Below are 15,358 nucleotides of genomic sequence, written 5' to 3'. Positions count from 1 at the left end.
CTTTGAAAAAATTGAAAAAAAAAATCCTTAAAAAATACTGATTTTCCCAAATTTTTTTTTTTTTGAATCATCTTGAATCATTTGAATCCATTTTAAATTTGAGCTATTGGAAAAATGCTAAGAGAGGAATAGTAAATATATATGTTTTCCTAGTATTTAAATACACACATACACAAATACACATATATTTGTCATTTAAATATTTTATTTTTATAATTTAAATGGCCCCGTTTAATGATTGATGGCTGAAAAAAATAGTTAAAATTCCAAAAAATTCAAGTAAGCATAGAAAAAAAAAAGACTCATAAAATATTGATTTTTGCAAATAGATCCAAACCATCCTGGGCTATTTGGATCCACTCCGGACTTTTGTAAAATTCCAAGAGAGGGTTCAAGAAAGAGAAATTCACAAGAAGTTTGAGATAGAAAGAGAGAATAAGGGATGAGAGAGAAATAAAAGATATGAATTTTCCAAAAGGTTTTGGGCTAAAATCTGCAAAGGCCAGTGGTGGCAGATTTTATTTTATATTTTTTTACGAAGTAAAATAAAATAAAATCATAGGAAGCCTAAGGCGGTCCTATCCATGGGCTTGTAATGCAAGTAAAGCCTTGGTCCGCCATATTCCAGGCCCAACCCATTACTAGCCCTTTCTTCTTCAGGGTTTAGGTGTCAGAAATGGTGAAGAGCCTGATCATGGCGGCTCGCTGTGCCAGGCGAACCCTGCGGCTACCTTCAACTGTTCTCAGTGTTTTCTGTCGACCATCATCCTTGGCTTCGGGAGGTACTAAGCTGGGCCCATCTTCTTCTGCGAAGCCCATCTCTGCTTCTCGTTCCTCTCACCAGAAGCTTGCTTTCTCAAGGTAATTCTTATTCCCTTCATGCTTATGGTTCGTACCAACTGTTAATCATTACTCTTTTCTGTCCAATACGAGTTATTTCATGAATACCCCCATCTGGGATTTTCTGGCTTTTCTGTATTTCTCTGTGGCATTCTTTCTTTCCTAACTGCACATTTCGATTTCGTATGTGTTCTTTTCTTTCCCTTAGGAGGTTTTTGTGTGTTGAGACCAACACAAGCATTGCTGTCTTTAGGTTAGTTGGGATATTGGAACAATGAGATGAAGTGGAAGAAAATGTTTTCAGTGTTCATAAAATTGACCGTCTTAAGCATTTTGTGTTATTTTCTCTTGTTATTTCCCGAGAAAAATAACGACGCTTCTCTATTTTGGACACTTTCCTTGCTTTTGTAGTTTTTTTTTTAATCATTTAATGTGTCACCATTACTTTATATTGGGGTAGTGAAAGACTTCTTGTAGATATTGATTACTGAAGTGTGATGAGTTTAAGAAGAATTATTATATTGCTGCTTAGGCTTCCCATCGAGTTGGGTGGAGCGCAGTCTTTGATGCCGTTGCACAGTGTTACTGCCTCAGCCTTGTTCACTTCGTTGCTGTCTTTGAGCACAAACAAATGGGGTTGTCTTTCAGCAGGTGGGTTAGAAAGTGCTGTTTTTTTTTTCCCCCTTCTAAGTTTGTCTTAACTGCTCATATTTGCAGTATCTTTGTATTTATCTTCTTGAATTACTACCCTGTCTCCTACTTTTGTAATTATCCAAAGATCAGAATTCACACACAAGATATTTGAGATATTTTTCTCTTAGATAATTGAAGAAACAAGATGTATCCTCCTCAAGCTTGACAATAAAATATCCATTGAAGTTAGTGTTATATCAGAAAGAGAAAATAATTGATTTTCTTTGAAATTTCAGTATAATTGTTATGTATCAAATTGAACGAGAATTTATAAAAAGAACTAGTGATCGCGGAGGAGAACCACTGCTTATTTGGTTGTGGTTTAGCTTATTGATATAATTAATAATTGGTTAATTAGGAATACAAATTATGCAAATGTAATTGTTTCTAGGAGCTGCTAAGTAGGTTTGATATTATCTTGCTGATTGGACGGATTGGACCTCTATGAGTTCCCAATAGGCTCTTAAGTGATTGGATAGTATGTTACCAATGTTTTATAATTTGTTCTTGTGGTTCAACTGTTTGATACTTGACATATAGTGGGGGGCACAACTAATTTTGAACTTAAATGCAACCATAGAAGTCAAAAGGCACAAAGCGCCCCAAGGCGCAAATGGTTCCTGGAGCCTAAGTGTGAGGTGAAGATGCGCACCTCACGAAGGTGAAGTGCACATTTATTAAAATTGCATGCAATGCCCTATATAATGGATAATTGATCTATGAACATATTAGCAGTGCTTATTGAATTTAAAAATACCTAAATATTCAAAACCAAACCATAAATAAGTAGAAATTATGACTACCAAATACCAAGCAAGGCAAGCATAGTTGAACACAAGCCTGCAAGAGTTTAAACTTCAAACTATAATGAAAATGATCAAATCAAAGGTCCAAAAGCCTAAAAATATGGGTCAATATCAGAGACAAGAGACTATAAAAATTCCAAAGTTAAAACCCAATTTCCTCATCATCAACTAAGAATTATCATCATTTTCTTATTCATCATAGTTATCTTCTCTAATATCTTCTTCCTTCTTTGTCTTCTCTACACTAGTCTCTAAGATCTCATCCTCATCTATAAGTTCCAATGTTGTAGCCTTGATATTGCTAGATGAAGAACTTCCCTTTGGAGACAGGGATGAGGCATTCACACTTATTCTTGATTTAGTGCAATGAGGGTCTCATTTACTCCAACAACTCTAGCAATAGCACTCCGTGTCAAAGAATTATCTTCACACACACATTCATCAGCTTCATTAGAATCTCTTTCCATTCTACCAATCAGCCACTTGCTAATATGCTGATATAATCAATATCCTTTAGAAGGATGGGATCAATGGTATTACTCTTGTTGTATGGACGCCTTAAAGTTCAACTATATTTCACGTACCCCAAATCATTCAAACATTGTCGTGCTATCCTATTCCTCCTTCTGCTATGTAGCTTGAAGAAGTAGAAAAATAACATAGTAAAGTAGAATGATTCTAAGAAGTAGCTATGAACCAAATATACTATATTCTTTAAAGTTTAAGCCATGATATTTGAGTGATTCACATGTTGAAATTTGCTCCAACTTCTTTCACATCCAGTAGCACTACATGTGAGGGTAATAATTCTCACAACAAACTTTTGCAAGTTTGGAGCTGACGATTCGAATGAGCTCCCCCATAATTAAATAAATTTCCAATGAATGAAAACTAGCTAAGTAGGTATAATTATTTTAAAGAGAAAGAGGGAGTAAAAATGCATGTAAATTCTAATTAACCAAAGTAGTTAATAGCCACGATATCTGGTTCTTTTGTCTTCCTTTGTCCCATAGCAATATCAATTCCAAAGAGGCCTTGAGAGCAATAGCATAAGCTGCCAACTCATTCATAAATTTATCTTATAATTCAATGGATGACACAAATCTTGCAATGCATTTGAATAAACTTGGCAAAACGGGTCTAGACTCGACGGGTCAACCGTGACCCGTCTGGTTAAAACGGGTCTGAGTTTATGATAGCCAACCCATTTATAAACGGATCAACCAGTGACCCACCCGTTTATCAACGGGTCAACCCGGGTTTGGGTGAGTGACCCGGGTTGACCCGTTTATTTACCTATATATACCCATTTAACCAAGGAACCCTAATCTATTACCCACACCCATTGCCCTCTGCTCAGCACTACACGCTGCCTGCACCCTAGGCCAAGATTTCATCTTCGATCTTTTCCTCAGTTGTCTCAATTCCTTTTTCGGTAGCCCAGCACTGTAGCATGCCGTTGCCACACGCGGCCCCCCTCCCTCTCATTCTCAGTCTCCCTCAGTCCCTCGCGGCTCTCACGATCTCACCCTCAGTCTCCGACTCTCCCTTTCACAATCTCACCCTCAGGCTTCAGTGTCACCGCATGTCGTCCCTCTCCGTCTCACTCTCAATCTCCCTCAGTCTTCGACTCTCCCTCTCACGATCTCACCCTTAGGCCTCAGTCTCCCTCTCGATTTTCGGCTCACTCTCAGGCCTCAATTTCCCTCTCTCGGCTCTTTAGACTTCGTGCGTCCATTTGCATTTTTTTTTTTACATTTTACGTTTTTTTTTTTAAGATTTAAGAAATAAAATAAGGAGTACTTTTATTTTAAAAAATAAATAAATAAAATTAAAATATATAATTATTTTTTAAATGGGCAGGTTAGGGTTTACATGATTGGGATCCGTTTAACATCAACCCGTTTACGACCCACCCAGACCCGGCTCGTAAACCTGTTTTGCCACTCCTAAAACTTGTCATGATTTCTTCATCTTGTTCGAAGTTGGGGTTTGAGTAATGAAATTCTGAGTTCAAGAAGTTTGCAGCAGCACGCAAAGGTTGATGGCATCCCCACCTTGTGTTGATAATTTCAAATGCCTTCTTGAATTTATCCTCTCTCTCATTGGAAGCCCTAGCTATGGCTTCCTTAGCCCTACCATAGCTTCATAATATAACCACAGCAAGCTTCTTTTCCTGATCAAGCAATCAGACTACACGAACAAGTGGCTTCCTTTATTTAAGGGCATAACTTTAGTAGTCCAAAAGGTAGGCATTGAAAAAATACTAGCTGCTTTTTGGCGGCTGCCTCCTTTGCTCAATTCCAATCTTGAGAAGTAAGTTATTCTAAAGGTGTATTGAACGAGGTGTGAAGAAGGCTGCTGCAAATCTTGTCATCGCAGGCCTAAATAACATTTTTCCTCCTGGGTTTTGCCTCATCATTGTACACTGCAGCAGCACGGTTCTAAATTTAATAATCATTCAAGAATACTATCCTTTATAGAGTTGCATGAATATTAGGCACCTTCCCAATATCTTCTGATGTCAAATTGAGGCAATGTGCAACACACAATGTCCAATATAAATGCGTCCTCTTTGCTTCCAACAAATCTTGCTGTGAAAGGATCAAGAGTGAAGCCATCAAAATATTGAAATAAACAATATGCCTAATACAATTAAGTTTTAGGGATAAACTGTGACATAATTCGAGGCATTATTTGTCACTACTTGAATCACATTTGATTCACCATTTTACTCAACCATCTTGCCAATTAATTTATATATTTTATTTGCATTTTGGACAAAAATAGAGGCATCGATATACATTGACAAACACTTCAAATGTACATATCTTTAAATGGCATTCCAGCATCATACATACTCCTAGCAACATCTCTATGTGCCATCTATCTTAGTTCTTATTTCATGTTAATGCCTTGCTATTGGGCGTTTGCATCATCTTTCTCTCTTTCCTACTTTGAACCACTTTCTTTGGATTGGAAGTAAAATACAAATTCATAGACACCTTTTGTTTTGGTTTCTTAGATGTGGGGTGAGGTGATTGCTAGTAGATTTGTTGGGAACTTGAACTTCTAGCACTAAACACTCCTTATCACCAAAGTCAATTTCTTGAACTTCATCTTCTTTCATCTTCATCATAACGATCTATATCTTCGAAATCAGAGATGTGCAATAAATTATTTTCTTCCTCTACTTTTTTTCTTTAACATATGCCCTCCCTTAGATGGTTTGAGCATTTGAAATATAGGTCAAGTAGTGCATTAGTGAGGAGTGAGCGAGCTAGTTATTGTAACTGGTAGTAAAAGGGTAGGGGTAGATTTTAACTTGGAATGAGATAGTGAGGAAGGATTTAATAGCTCATAAGCTAGCCGATGAAAATGCCCTTGATTGTGTGAATTTGTAGAAATGGATTCATGTAGTGGATCTAGCTAGTAGGACTTAAGGTTGTTGTTGTTCTTGTTGTTGTATACTCCTTGTTCTCCTAATGAACATGAACTAGACACTTAGCACATTCTATTACATTTAAAAATCCTCCAACGATATGTTGTTTTGCTTGGAATACTCCTCCCTTCGTTACTTTTGCACAAAAATTGCAAATAACATTGTTTATATTATTCTTATCATCCAAATGTGCATACTTCTGTGTTGGATCCTTCTTTGCAGAGCCTCTAGAATTTAAGCCCTAAATGCAAGGAATGTATGACAATAAGTAGGCGGCTTAGCAGGCAGCAACTACTGTAAATTCTAGAAATAAGAAGAAAAAATGTCGGAGGACTTCTAGCTAAACAACAAAATAAAAGAAAAAAATAGCCTCCCGAGATTAGGTAGCCTAGAATGTAAACATGGTATTGGACTCACTTAGTCACTTAGTTGATCTCCCAAGAAGAAGAACAATGGTAGCTCTCCAACTCTCTAATTGTTCGACAGTTTGACTTTGTCAAGATGAAGATTCAAAGGAGAAGAACTGATGAAGACTTATTTACCTGTTGTGAGGAAGACAACCTGGTCAAGATGAAGGTTCAAAGAAGTCTTTCACATAGGTTCGAAGAGTTGAAGACCCTGCCTAAGGTTCTAAGTAAAAGAGGCTTTAAAAGGGGTGGGGTAAATTCTAAACATTCATGAGGCGTGTGTCTCTCGACCTCTCACCACACCGCATCATTGAAAGTAACCTCGCCTCAACCTCTTTGAGGCACTGATTGTGTCACTCTTTTGTGCGTTGTGCTTAGGTGTGCCTTAGGCATCCCCTCAACTGCTATGAATACAGAATGGGTAGAATCTTTTATGAAAGATGGCCCCAAATTTCTCAAATTTCCAAGGCAAAGCCACGATGAGGAATGTGAGAATGTTTGAGGAGAAAGGACATAGGTAGTTCTTTGTGCTTAATTTATGTGAAATTGAATATGGACTCTTGTAAGGAAATTATCATGTTTTGAGCAGCACAATATCTAGTTGGGCAATATAGTTGCATGGATAATTTTAAAATGTATAAAATAATAAAATGGGAAGGTAAAGCCTTGATGAGGAACGTGAGAATGTTTGAGGAGAAAGGACATAAATAGTTCTTTGTGCTTAATTTGTGTGAAATATCAAATATGAACTCTTGTAAGGAAATTATCATGTTTTGAGCAGCACAATATCTGGTTGGACAATATAGTTGCATGGATAATTTTATAATGTATAAAATAATAAAATGGGTTTTTTAAAATTGTAGTAACCATTGTAGAGTTAAACTTCTAAACCATACAATGTAATTTTGGGGAAGGATAATTCTGCAAAGGTTAGATGGTTAAAAATGAGTGTTCAGGAACTTGGTTTGGTTTTTTGTTTGGGAATGAACTTTCAAAGCTATACATCAATTAAGAAGTTTATTACATACCAAATGATCCATAACAAAGTAGAGAAGTAAAGAAAGTAAGAGAGAGATTGCATGTACAAGGTTATGTGGCTCGGCTATAATGCTTCCATCCACAAGCCTCACTATGGGTAGAAATTCACTATGAAAGGGAAGAGTGCAATGGAGATCAAATTTATTTCTTTGATGCCATTGCACATTGTTACTGCCTCAGCCTTGGCCCTTGTTCGCTTCGTTGCTGTCTTTGAGCACAAAAAAATGGGGTTGTCTTTCAGCAGGTGGGTTAGAAAGTGCGGTTTTTTTCCTCCGTATAAGATTGTCTTAACTGTTCATATTTTGCTGTATATTTGCATTTATCTTCTTGAATTACTACCCTGTCTCCTTCTTTTGTAATTATCCAAAGATCAGAATTCACACATAAGATATTAGAGATATTTTTCTTTAAGATAATTGAAGAAACAAAATGTATCCTCCTCAAGCTTGACAAGAAAATATCCATAGAAATGGGTGGTGTAATAGAAAGAGAAAATAATTGATTTTCTTTGAAATTTTCAATATAATTGTTATATATTAAATTGAACGAGAATTTATAAAAAGAACTAGTGATCTGAGAGGAGAACCATTGCTTATTATTTGTGGTTTGGCTTATTGATATAGTTAATAATTGATTAACTAGGAATAAGAATCATGCAAATGTAATTGAGATGCTAAGTAGGTTTAGTATTATCTTGCTGATTGGACGGATTGGACCTCTATGAGTTCCCATTAGGCTTTTAAGTGATTGAACAATATATTTCCAACAACAACAACGACAACAACAAGCCTTATTTTAATAGCATGTTACTGATTTTTATAATTTGTTCTTGTGGTTCAACCATGTGATACTTATGACTATATAGTGTGGGCAGAACTACTTTTGAACTTTAATGCAAGCATAGTAGTCAAAGGCACAAAGCGCACTGAGGTGCAAATGGTTCTTGGAGCCTAGATGTGAGGTGAAGATGCGCACCTCACAAAGGTGAAGTGCACATTTATTAAAATTGCGTACAATGCCCTATATAATGGATAATTGGCCTATGAACATATTAGCAGCGATTCTTGAATTTAAAAAATACATAAACATTCAAAATCAAACCATAAATAAGTAGAAATTTTGACTACCAAATACCAAGCAAGGCAAGCATGGTTCAACACAAGCATGCAAGAGTTCAAACTTCAAACTATAATGAAAATGACCAAACCAAAGGTCCAAAAGCATAAAAAATATGGGTCAATATCAAAGGCAAGAGTACTATAAAAGATTCCAGAGTCTATAACTCAATTGCCTCATCATCAACTAAGAATTATCATCATCTTCTTATTCATCATAGTTTTCTTCTCCAATATCTTCTTCCTTCTTTGTCTCCTCTATGCTAGTCTCTAAGATCTCGTCCTCATCTATAATTCCAATGTTGTAGCCTTGACAATGCTAGATGAAGAACTTCCTCTAGGAGAGAGGGATGAGCCATTCATTGTTATTCTTGATTTGGTGCAATGAGGGTATCATTTACTCCAACAACTCTAGCAATAGCACTCCGTGTCAAAGAATCATCTTCACATGCACATTCATCGGCTTCATTAGAATTTCCATCCATTCTACCAATCAGCCACTTACTTATATAATCAAAATCCTTTTTAAGGAAGGGATTCAATATAACCTGAAAGAGACCATGGCATTAAACTCGACGTTAACTTATATAAGACTAAAAATTGAAAAGACATCAAGGGATTAATGAAAAGAAGGTAACATCCGTTAATTAAAGTAGGTTGTTAGCACATCAATGTTTACTTCCTAGTAACCTATCCAAAATGTAACCCCTGCGATCCATTAGTAGGGAAATCAATAGGGAGGTATCCCAAATGCCTATAAAAAGGACCCCTTAAGGAAGGTAAGACATCTCATCCATACTTTTACTATTGCAAACATACAATCCATCTTGATTCCCTAATTTAGGCACCAGAGTGATTCCCAGTGTACACCCTGGGTCCTCCAAGGAGTTTTTCTCTTATTCTTGGCAGGTGATCAAAGTTGTGATTGATCCAAATTCTCGCGGACAAATTTTGGCTGCAACAGCTGACGTTGTCTGTGGGAAACTTGGAAGTTTTTTTTTTTTTTTCTAAAACTTAATTATGGTTGTATCACGCAATTCCATGTCTGAACCCATTGTTGGGGACCAATTGAGTTGGTTCACTCCTCACCACTAGACAATTTGCCGCAAATTGTGCTTTTAAACAAATTTCTAGCATTCCAAAGGAGGGTGGAAGACATGTTTAGCATGATCTTAACAGATAAAAGATCTTGTAGAACATGGCCTAGGGGTTGTTCAAGCAAAAACGATACCTATGGGTAAGGTGGTGGTACCACATGAAGCAGCCTTGAAAATTTCAAATCTGACAAAGGAAGTAGAAGGAGCCAACAGTGTGGGCATTAATGAGCAACGATCCTAAGAATTTGAAGAAAAGCTCAAGAGAATTGATTAACTGAAAAAGCTGGTAAAAAAAGTTGGCAGCCGACCCTTAGGGGAAACCTTAGTTAGATCTTTTGATCCCCCCTCTACCAAGGAAATAATGAAGATCCCTCTGTCCTGTAAGTTCAAAATGCCAACATAGAAGGATATAATGGGTTGCTAGATCCCCTAGACCACCTTGACACCTTTAGAATATTGATGCAATTGCAAGGTACATTTGAAGTAATTATGTGCCGAGCATTTGTTGCAATTCTGAAGGGGAATGCTAGAGCATGGTACCAGACATTGAAGTTCGGCTTGGTTGGGTCTTTCTATGAGATGGAGTGCAGTTTGTGAGGCATTGGCAGCAGTTGTAAAATGGCGAAGACTTCGGCCCACCTTATGAGCCTTGTTCAAAGAGAGGAAGCGACATTGAAAGAGTTCATGCGCTCTTTTATTAATGTAACTCTAGAGATTAGAAACTTGGACAACGGAGTAACAGTAGCTGCCTTGACAACGGCTCTGCAACCTTGTGACTTCCTAAATTCCATAGGGAAGAAACCCTTAACCAATATGGGAGAGCTAATGACACGAGCTCTGAAATATATCAACTTGGAGGAGGTTATCATCTTAAAAAGAAACAAATCGGATTTGAAGAGAAAACGTACTAGAGACGTTGATAAAATCATCCAGGGAGGAGTAAGGAAATATATTTTTAGTAAAGACTTCCCTTCCAAGTATGGAGAATAAGAGAAGGAGAGAGTGACTATTTATAGGAGAAAAAGAGGTGACACGGACCACGAGGCTTTTTGAATATGTGATATGTGATTCATGCTGGGAAAATTTATCTAGAAAATGGACATTGTTCGACAAATAATTGGTCCATCTGATGAGCACCGTATGAGGTCCAAAAACACCCATTTGATGAGCACTGCTGATGAGGCAACAAGACATAACACTGTTGGACAAAAAATTGGCCCATCTAATGAGCACCATTCATGAGGCCCAAAAGTGCCATTTGATGAGTATACTCTTGAGGCAAACAAAAGATAGACACTGCTTGGTAATAAATTGACCCATTTGATGAGCACCGCTCATGAGACCCAAAAATGCCCATCTAATGAGCACCACTTATGAGGCAGCAAAAGACGGGCATTGATTGGCGAAATACATGCTCATTTGATAAGCATTGCTCATAAGGCAACAAGAAACAGGTACTGCTAGGTAGAGTATTAGTCCATCTAATGAGCATTGCTCATCTAGCCCAAAGATCCCCATTTGATGACTTAATCCCAATCTTGTGATAATAAAAGGACTTATAATAAATGCAATATACTCTTGAGTCAAAAAGGTAGCTCTAAGACTTGAGTAGTTTATATAACCTAAAAGAGACCCTGACATTAAACTCGACATTAACTAATGTATGACCAAAAAATGAAAGACATCAAGAATTAATGGAAAGAAGGTAACATTTGTTAATTAAAGTAGGGGGTTAGCACATCAATTTTATTCCCTAGTAACCTATCCAAAATGTAACCTCTGCGATCCATTAGTAGGGAAATCAATAGGGAGGTATCCTGAATGCCTATAAAAAGGACCCCTTAAGGGAGGTAAGGCATCTCATCTTATCTCATTCTCATCCATACTTTTATTGTTGCAAACATACAATCCTTTGAGATTCCCTTAGGCATCGGAGTGATCCTTCGGAGTACACCCCTGGTCCCCCAAGCCGTTTTTCTCTCATTCCTTGCAGGTGATCAAAGTTGTGATTGATTCAAATTCTCTCGAACAAATTTTGGCAGCAACAAGATCAATGGTATCACTTTTGTTGTATCGATGCCTTAAAGTTTGACTACATTTCATGACCCAAAATCATTCAAACATAGTTGTGCTATCCTTTTCCTCCTTCTGCTATGTAGCTTCAAGAAGTAGAAAATAGCATAGTAAATGGAATGATTCTAAAAAGTAGTGATGAACCAAATATTCTATATTTTTTAAAGTTTAAACCGTGATATTTGACTAACTCACATGTTGAAATTTGCTCCAACTTCTTTCACATTCAGTAGCACTACATGTGAGGTTAATAATTCTCACAACAAATTTTTACAAGTTTGGAGCTGACGATCCAAATGAGCTCCACCATAATTAAATAAATTTCCAATGAATGGCTACTAAGTAGGTATAATTATTTTAAAGAGAAAGGAGGAGTAAAAATGCACATAAATTCTAACTAAAACTGAAGTAGTTAATAGCCACAATATCTGGTTCTTTTGTCTTCCTTTGTCTCACAGCAATATCAATTCCAAAGAGGCCTTGAGAGGAGTTGCACAAGTTTCTAACTCACTCAAAATTTTATCTTACAATTCAATGGATGACACAGACCTTGCAATTCATTTGAACAAACTTGTCATGATTTCTTAATCTTGTTCAAAGTTGGGGTTTGAGTAATAAAATTCTGAGTTCAAGAAGTGTGCAGCTGCATGCAAAGGTTGACGAAGTCGGCATCCCCACCTTGCATCGATAATTTCAAATGCCTCCTTGAATTTATCCTCTCTCTCATTGGAAGCCCTAGCTATGGCTTCCTTAGCCCTACCGTAGCTACATAATATAACCATTGCAAGCTTCTTTTCTTGATCAAGCAATCAGACTACATAAACAAGTGGCCCTATTAATTTAAGGGCATAACAGTAGTAGTCCAAAAGGTAGGCATTGAAAAAATACTAGCTGCTTTTTGGATGCTGCCTCCTTTGCCCAATTCCAATCTTGAGAATTAAACATCTTTCTCAAGACTCAAGTGTTATTCTAAAGGTGTATTGAACGAGGTGTGAAGAAGGCTGCTGCAAATCTTGTCCTCGCAAGCTTAAGTAACTCCTTTCCTCTTGGGATTTGTCTTGTCATTGTTCACTGCAGCAGCACGGCTATAAATATAACAATCATTCACGAATACTATCCTTTACAGAGTTGCATGAATTGTAGGCACCTTCCCATTATCTTTCAATATTGAATCAAGGCAATGTGCAACACACAATGTCCAATATAAATGCATCCTCTTTGCTTCCAACAAATCTTGCTGTTAGAGAATCAAGAGTGAAGCCGTCAAAAATATTAAAATAAACAATATACCTTACACAGTAAAGTTTTTGGGATAATTTCTTACCTATTGTGACATAACTTGGGGCATTATTTGTCTCTAGTTTAATCACATTTGATTCACCATTTTCATCAATCATCTTGTCAATTAATTTATGCATTTTATTTGCATTTTGGACAAAAATAGAGGCATCAATATACGTGATAAACATTGAAAAACACTCCAAATGTACATATCATTAAATGGCATTCCAAAATCATACATACACCTAGCAACATCTCTACGTGCCATCTATCTTAGTTCTTTCTTTAATGCCTCATTATTGGGTATTTGCATCATCTTCCTCTCTTTCCTACTTTGGACCACTTTCTTTGGATCAGGAAACACAAATCCATAGGCACTGGTTTCTTAAAAATGGGGTGAGGTGATTGCTACTAGATTGGTGGGAACTTCAACTTCAAGCACTAAACACTCTTTACCACGAGAGTCAATTTCTTGAACTTCATCCTCTTTCATCTTCACCACAATGATCCATATCATCAAAATCAGAGATGTGCAGTAAATTATTTTCTTCCTCTACCCTTTTTCAACATATACCCTTCCTCAGATGGTTTGAGCATTTGAAATGTAGGTCAAGTAGTGCATATTGAGGTGGAGTGAGCTAGTTTATTGGTAGTAGAGGGGCAGGGGTAGACCTAAAATAACTTGGAATGAGATGGTGAGAAAGGATTTAATAGCTCATAAGCTAGCTGAGGAAAATGCCTTTGATCATGTGAATTAGCGGAAAAGGATTCATGCAGCCGATCCAGCTAGTGGGACTTAAGGCTTTTTGTTGTTTTTCTCCTAATAAAAACATGAACTGGACACTTAGCACATTCTATTACATTTAAAATTCCTCCAACGGTATATTGTTTTGCTTGGAATAATACTCCCTTTCGTTACTTTTCCACAAAAATTGCAAATAATATTGTTTTAGTTATTCTTATCATCCAAATGTGCATACTTCCGTGCTGGATCCTTCTTTTGCTGAGCCTCTAGAATCCATTTAAGCCCTAAATGCAAGGAATGTATAACAATAAGTAGGTGGTTCAGCAGGCAGCACCAACTGTAAATTCTAGAAATAAGAAGAAAATAATGTTGGAGGATTTCCAACCAAACGACAAAAGAAAAGAAAAAAATAGCCTCTCAAGAGTAGGCAGTCTGGAATGTAAACATGGCATTGAACTCACTTAGCCACTTAGTCGATCTCCCCAGAAGAAGAACAATAGTAGCTCTCCAACTCTCTAATTGTTCGACAGCTTAACTGGTTGAGAAGAATGTTCAAAGAAGAAGATGAAGAAGAAGAAGAAGAAGAAGAAAAAAGAAGGAGAAGAGTGCTCCACTGTTCAATAGATCGACTTTGTCAAGATGAAGGTTCGAAGAAGAAGAAATGATGAAGAGTTATTTACTCGCTTTAAGGAAGACGACCTGGTCAAGATGAAGGTTCAATGAAGTCTTTCATGTAGGTTCGAAGAGTTGAAGACTCTGCCTAGGGTTTTAAGTCAAAGATGCTTTAAAAAGGGTGGGGCATGTGGTAAATTCTAAACGATTATGAGGCACTGCACATCACACTGCGCATCATGAATGTTACCTCGGGTCAACCTCTTTGAGGCACTGATTCATCACTCCTTTGTGTGTTGCGCCTACGTGTGGGCGCGCCTTCAACTGCTATGAATACAGAATGGGTAGAATCTTTTATGAAAGATGGCCTAAATTTCTCAAATTTCCACGGTAAAGCCACGATGAGGAGCATGGGAATGTTTGAGGAGAATGAAAGGACATAGGTAGTTCTTTGTACTTAATTTGTGTGAAATATCAAATATGGACTCTTGTAAGGAAATTATCATGTTTTGAGCAGCGCAAATATCTACTTAGGCAATATAGTTGCATGGATAAGTTTAAAATGTATAAAATAATAAAATGGTTTATTTAAAATTGTAATAACCATCATAGAGTTAAACTTCTAAATCATATAATGTAACTTTGGGTTGCAAAGATTAAAAGGTTAAAAGTGAGTGTTCAGAAACTTAGTTTGGTTTTTTGTTTGGGAATGAACTTAAGAAGCTATTTCAATTAAGAATTTTGTTACATTGTAATACCAAAGGATCCATACAAAGTGACCAGTTATATAACAAAGTAGAGAAGTAAAGAAAGTAAGAGGGAGATTGCATGCACAAATTTATGTGGTTTGGCTATAAAGCTTCCCTCCACAAGTATGGGTAGAAATTCACTATGAAGGGGAGGAGTGCAATGGAGATCAAATTACATTACACTTGTATGTTCCAAAACTCCAATTAGACTCGTACTTAACAGTGAAGAACTTAAAGGTTTTGTCACACACATGAAACCCTAATAATTCCATAGAGAAGTACCCATAAGTTGCCAAGACATCCCTAATGATATTGCATAAGATAAGTTTGGGGCAGCTTTTTTCCAACAATCTATATCCTATCTTGGTCAACAGGGAATGTCCACGGGTCACTGGCCAATCAAAGTAGACACAAAGCAAACAATTTTGAGGGGGAAATTGGTTGACCATTTGCCAAAATT

At 36.9% G+C, this 15,358-nt stretch overlaps 1 protein-coding gene across 4 annotated transcripts in view; it reads left to right on the top strand.

Moving 5' to 3' along the window:
- Positions 1-483: 483 nt before the first annotated feature.
- Positions 484-15,358, top strand: part of LOC131143695 (protein NUCLEAR FUSION DEFECTIVE 6, mitochondrial) — a 71,505-nt gene continuing 56,630 nt past the window's right edge. The window contains exons 1-2 of one of the 4 annotated variants that reach the window (XM_058091942.1): positions 484-861; positions 1,373-1,491. In XM_058091942.1, coding sequence (XP_057947925.1) covers positions 677-861; positions 1,373-1,491 — 304 coding nt within the window. In that variant the 5' untranslated portion in view covers positions 484-676. Of the gene's footprint in view, positions 862-1,372; positions 1,766-15,358 lie in introns of those variants that run through there. The other 3 variants (XR_009133654.1, XM_058091940.1, XM_058091941.1) reach the window with 3 other exon arrangements.

Source organism: Malania oleifera, chromosome 12 (genome assembly GCF_029873635.1).
Source record: "Malania oleifera isolate guangnan ecotype guangnan chromosome 12, ASM2987363v1, whole genome shotgun sequence".
Taxonomy (NCBI): domain Eukaryota; kingdom Viridiplantae; phylum Streptophyta; class Magnoliopsida; order Santalales; family Ximeniaceae; genus Malania; species Malania oleifera.
This window is presented reverse-complemented; position numbering and strand designations above follow the sequence as displayed.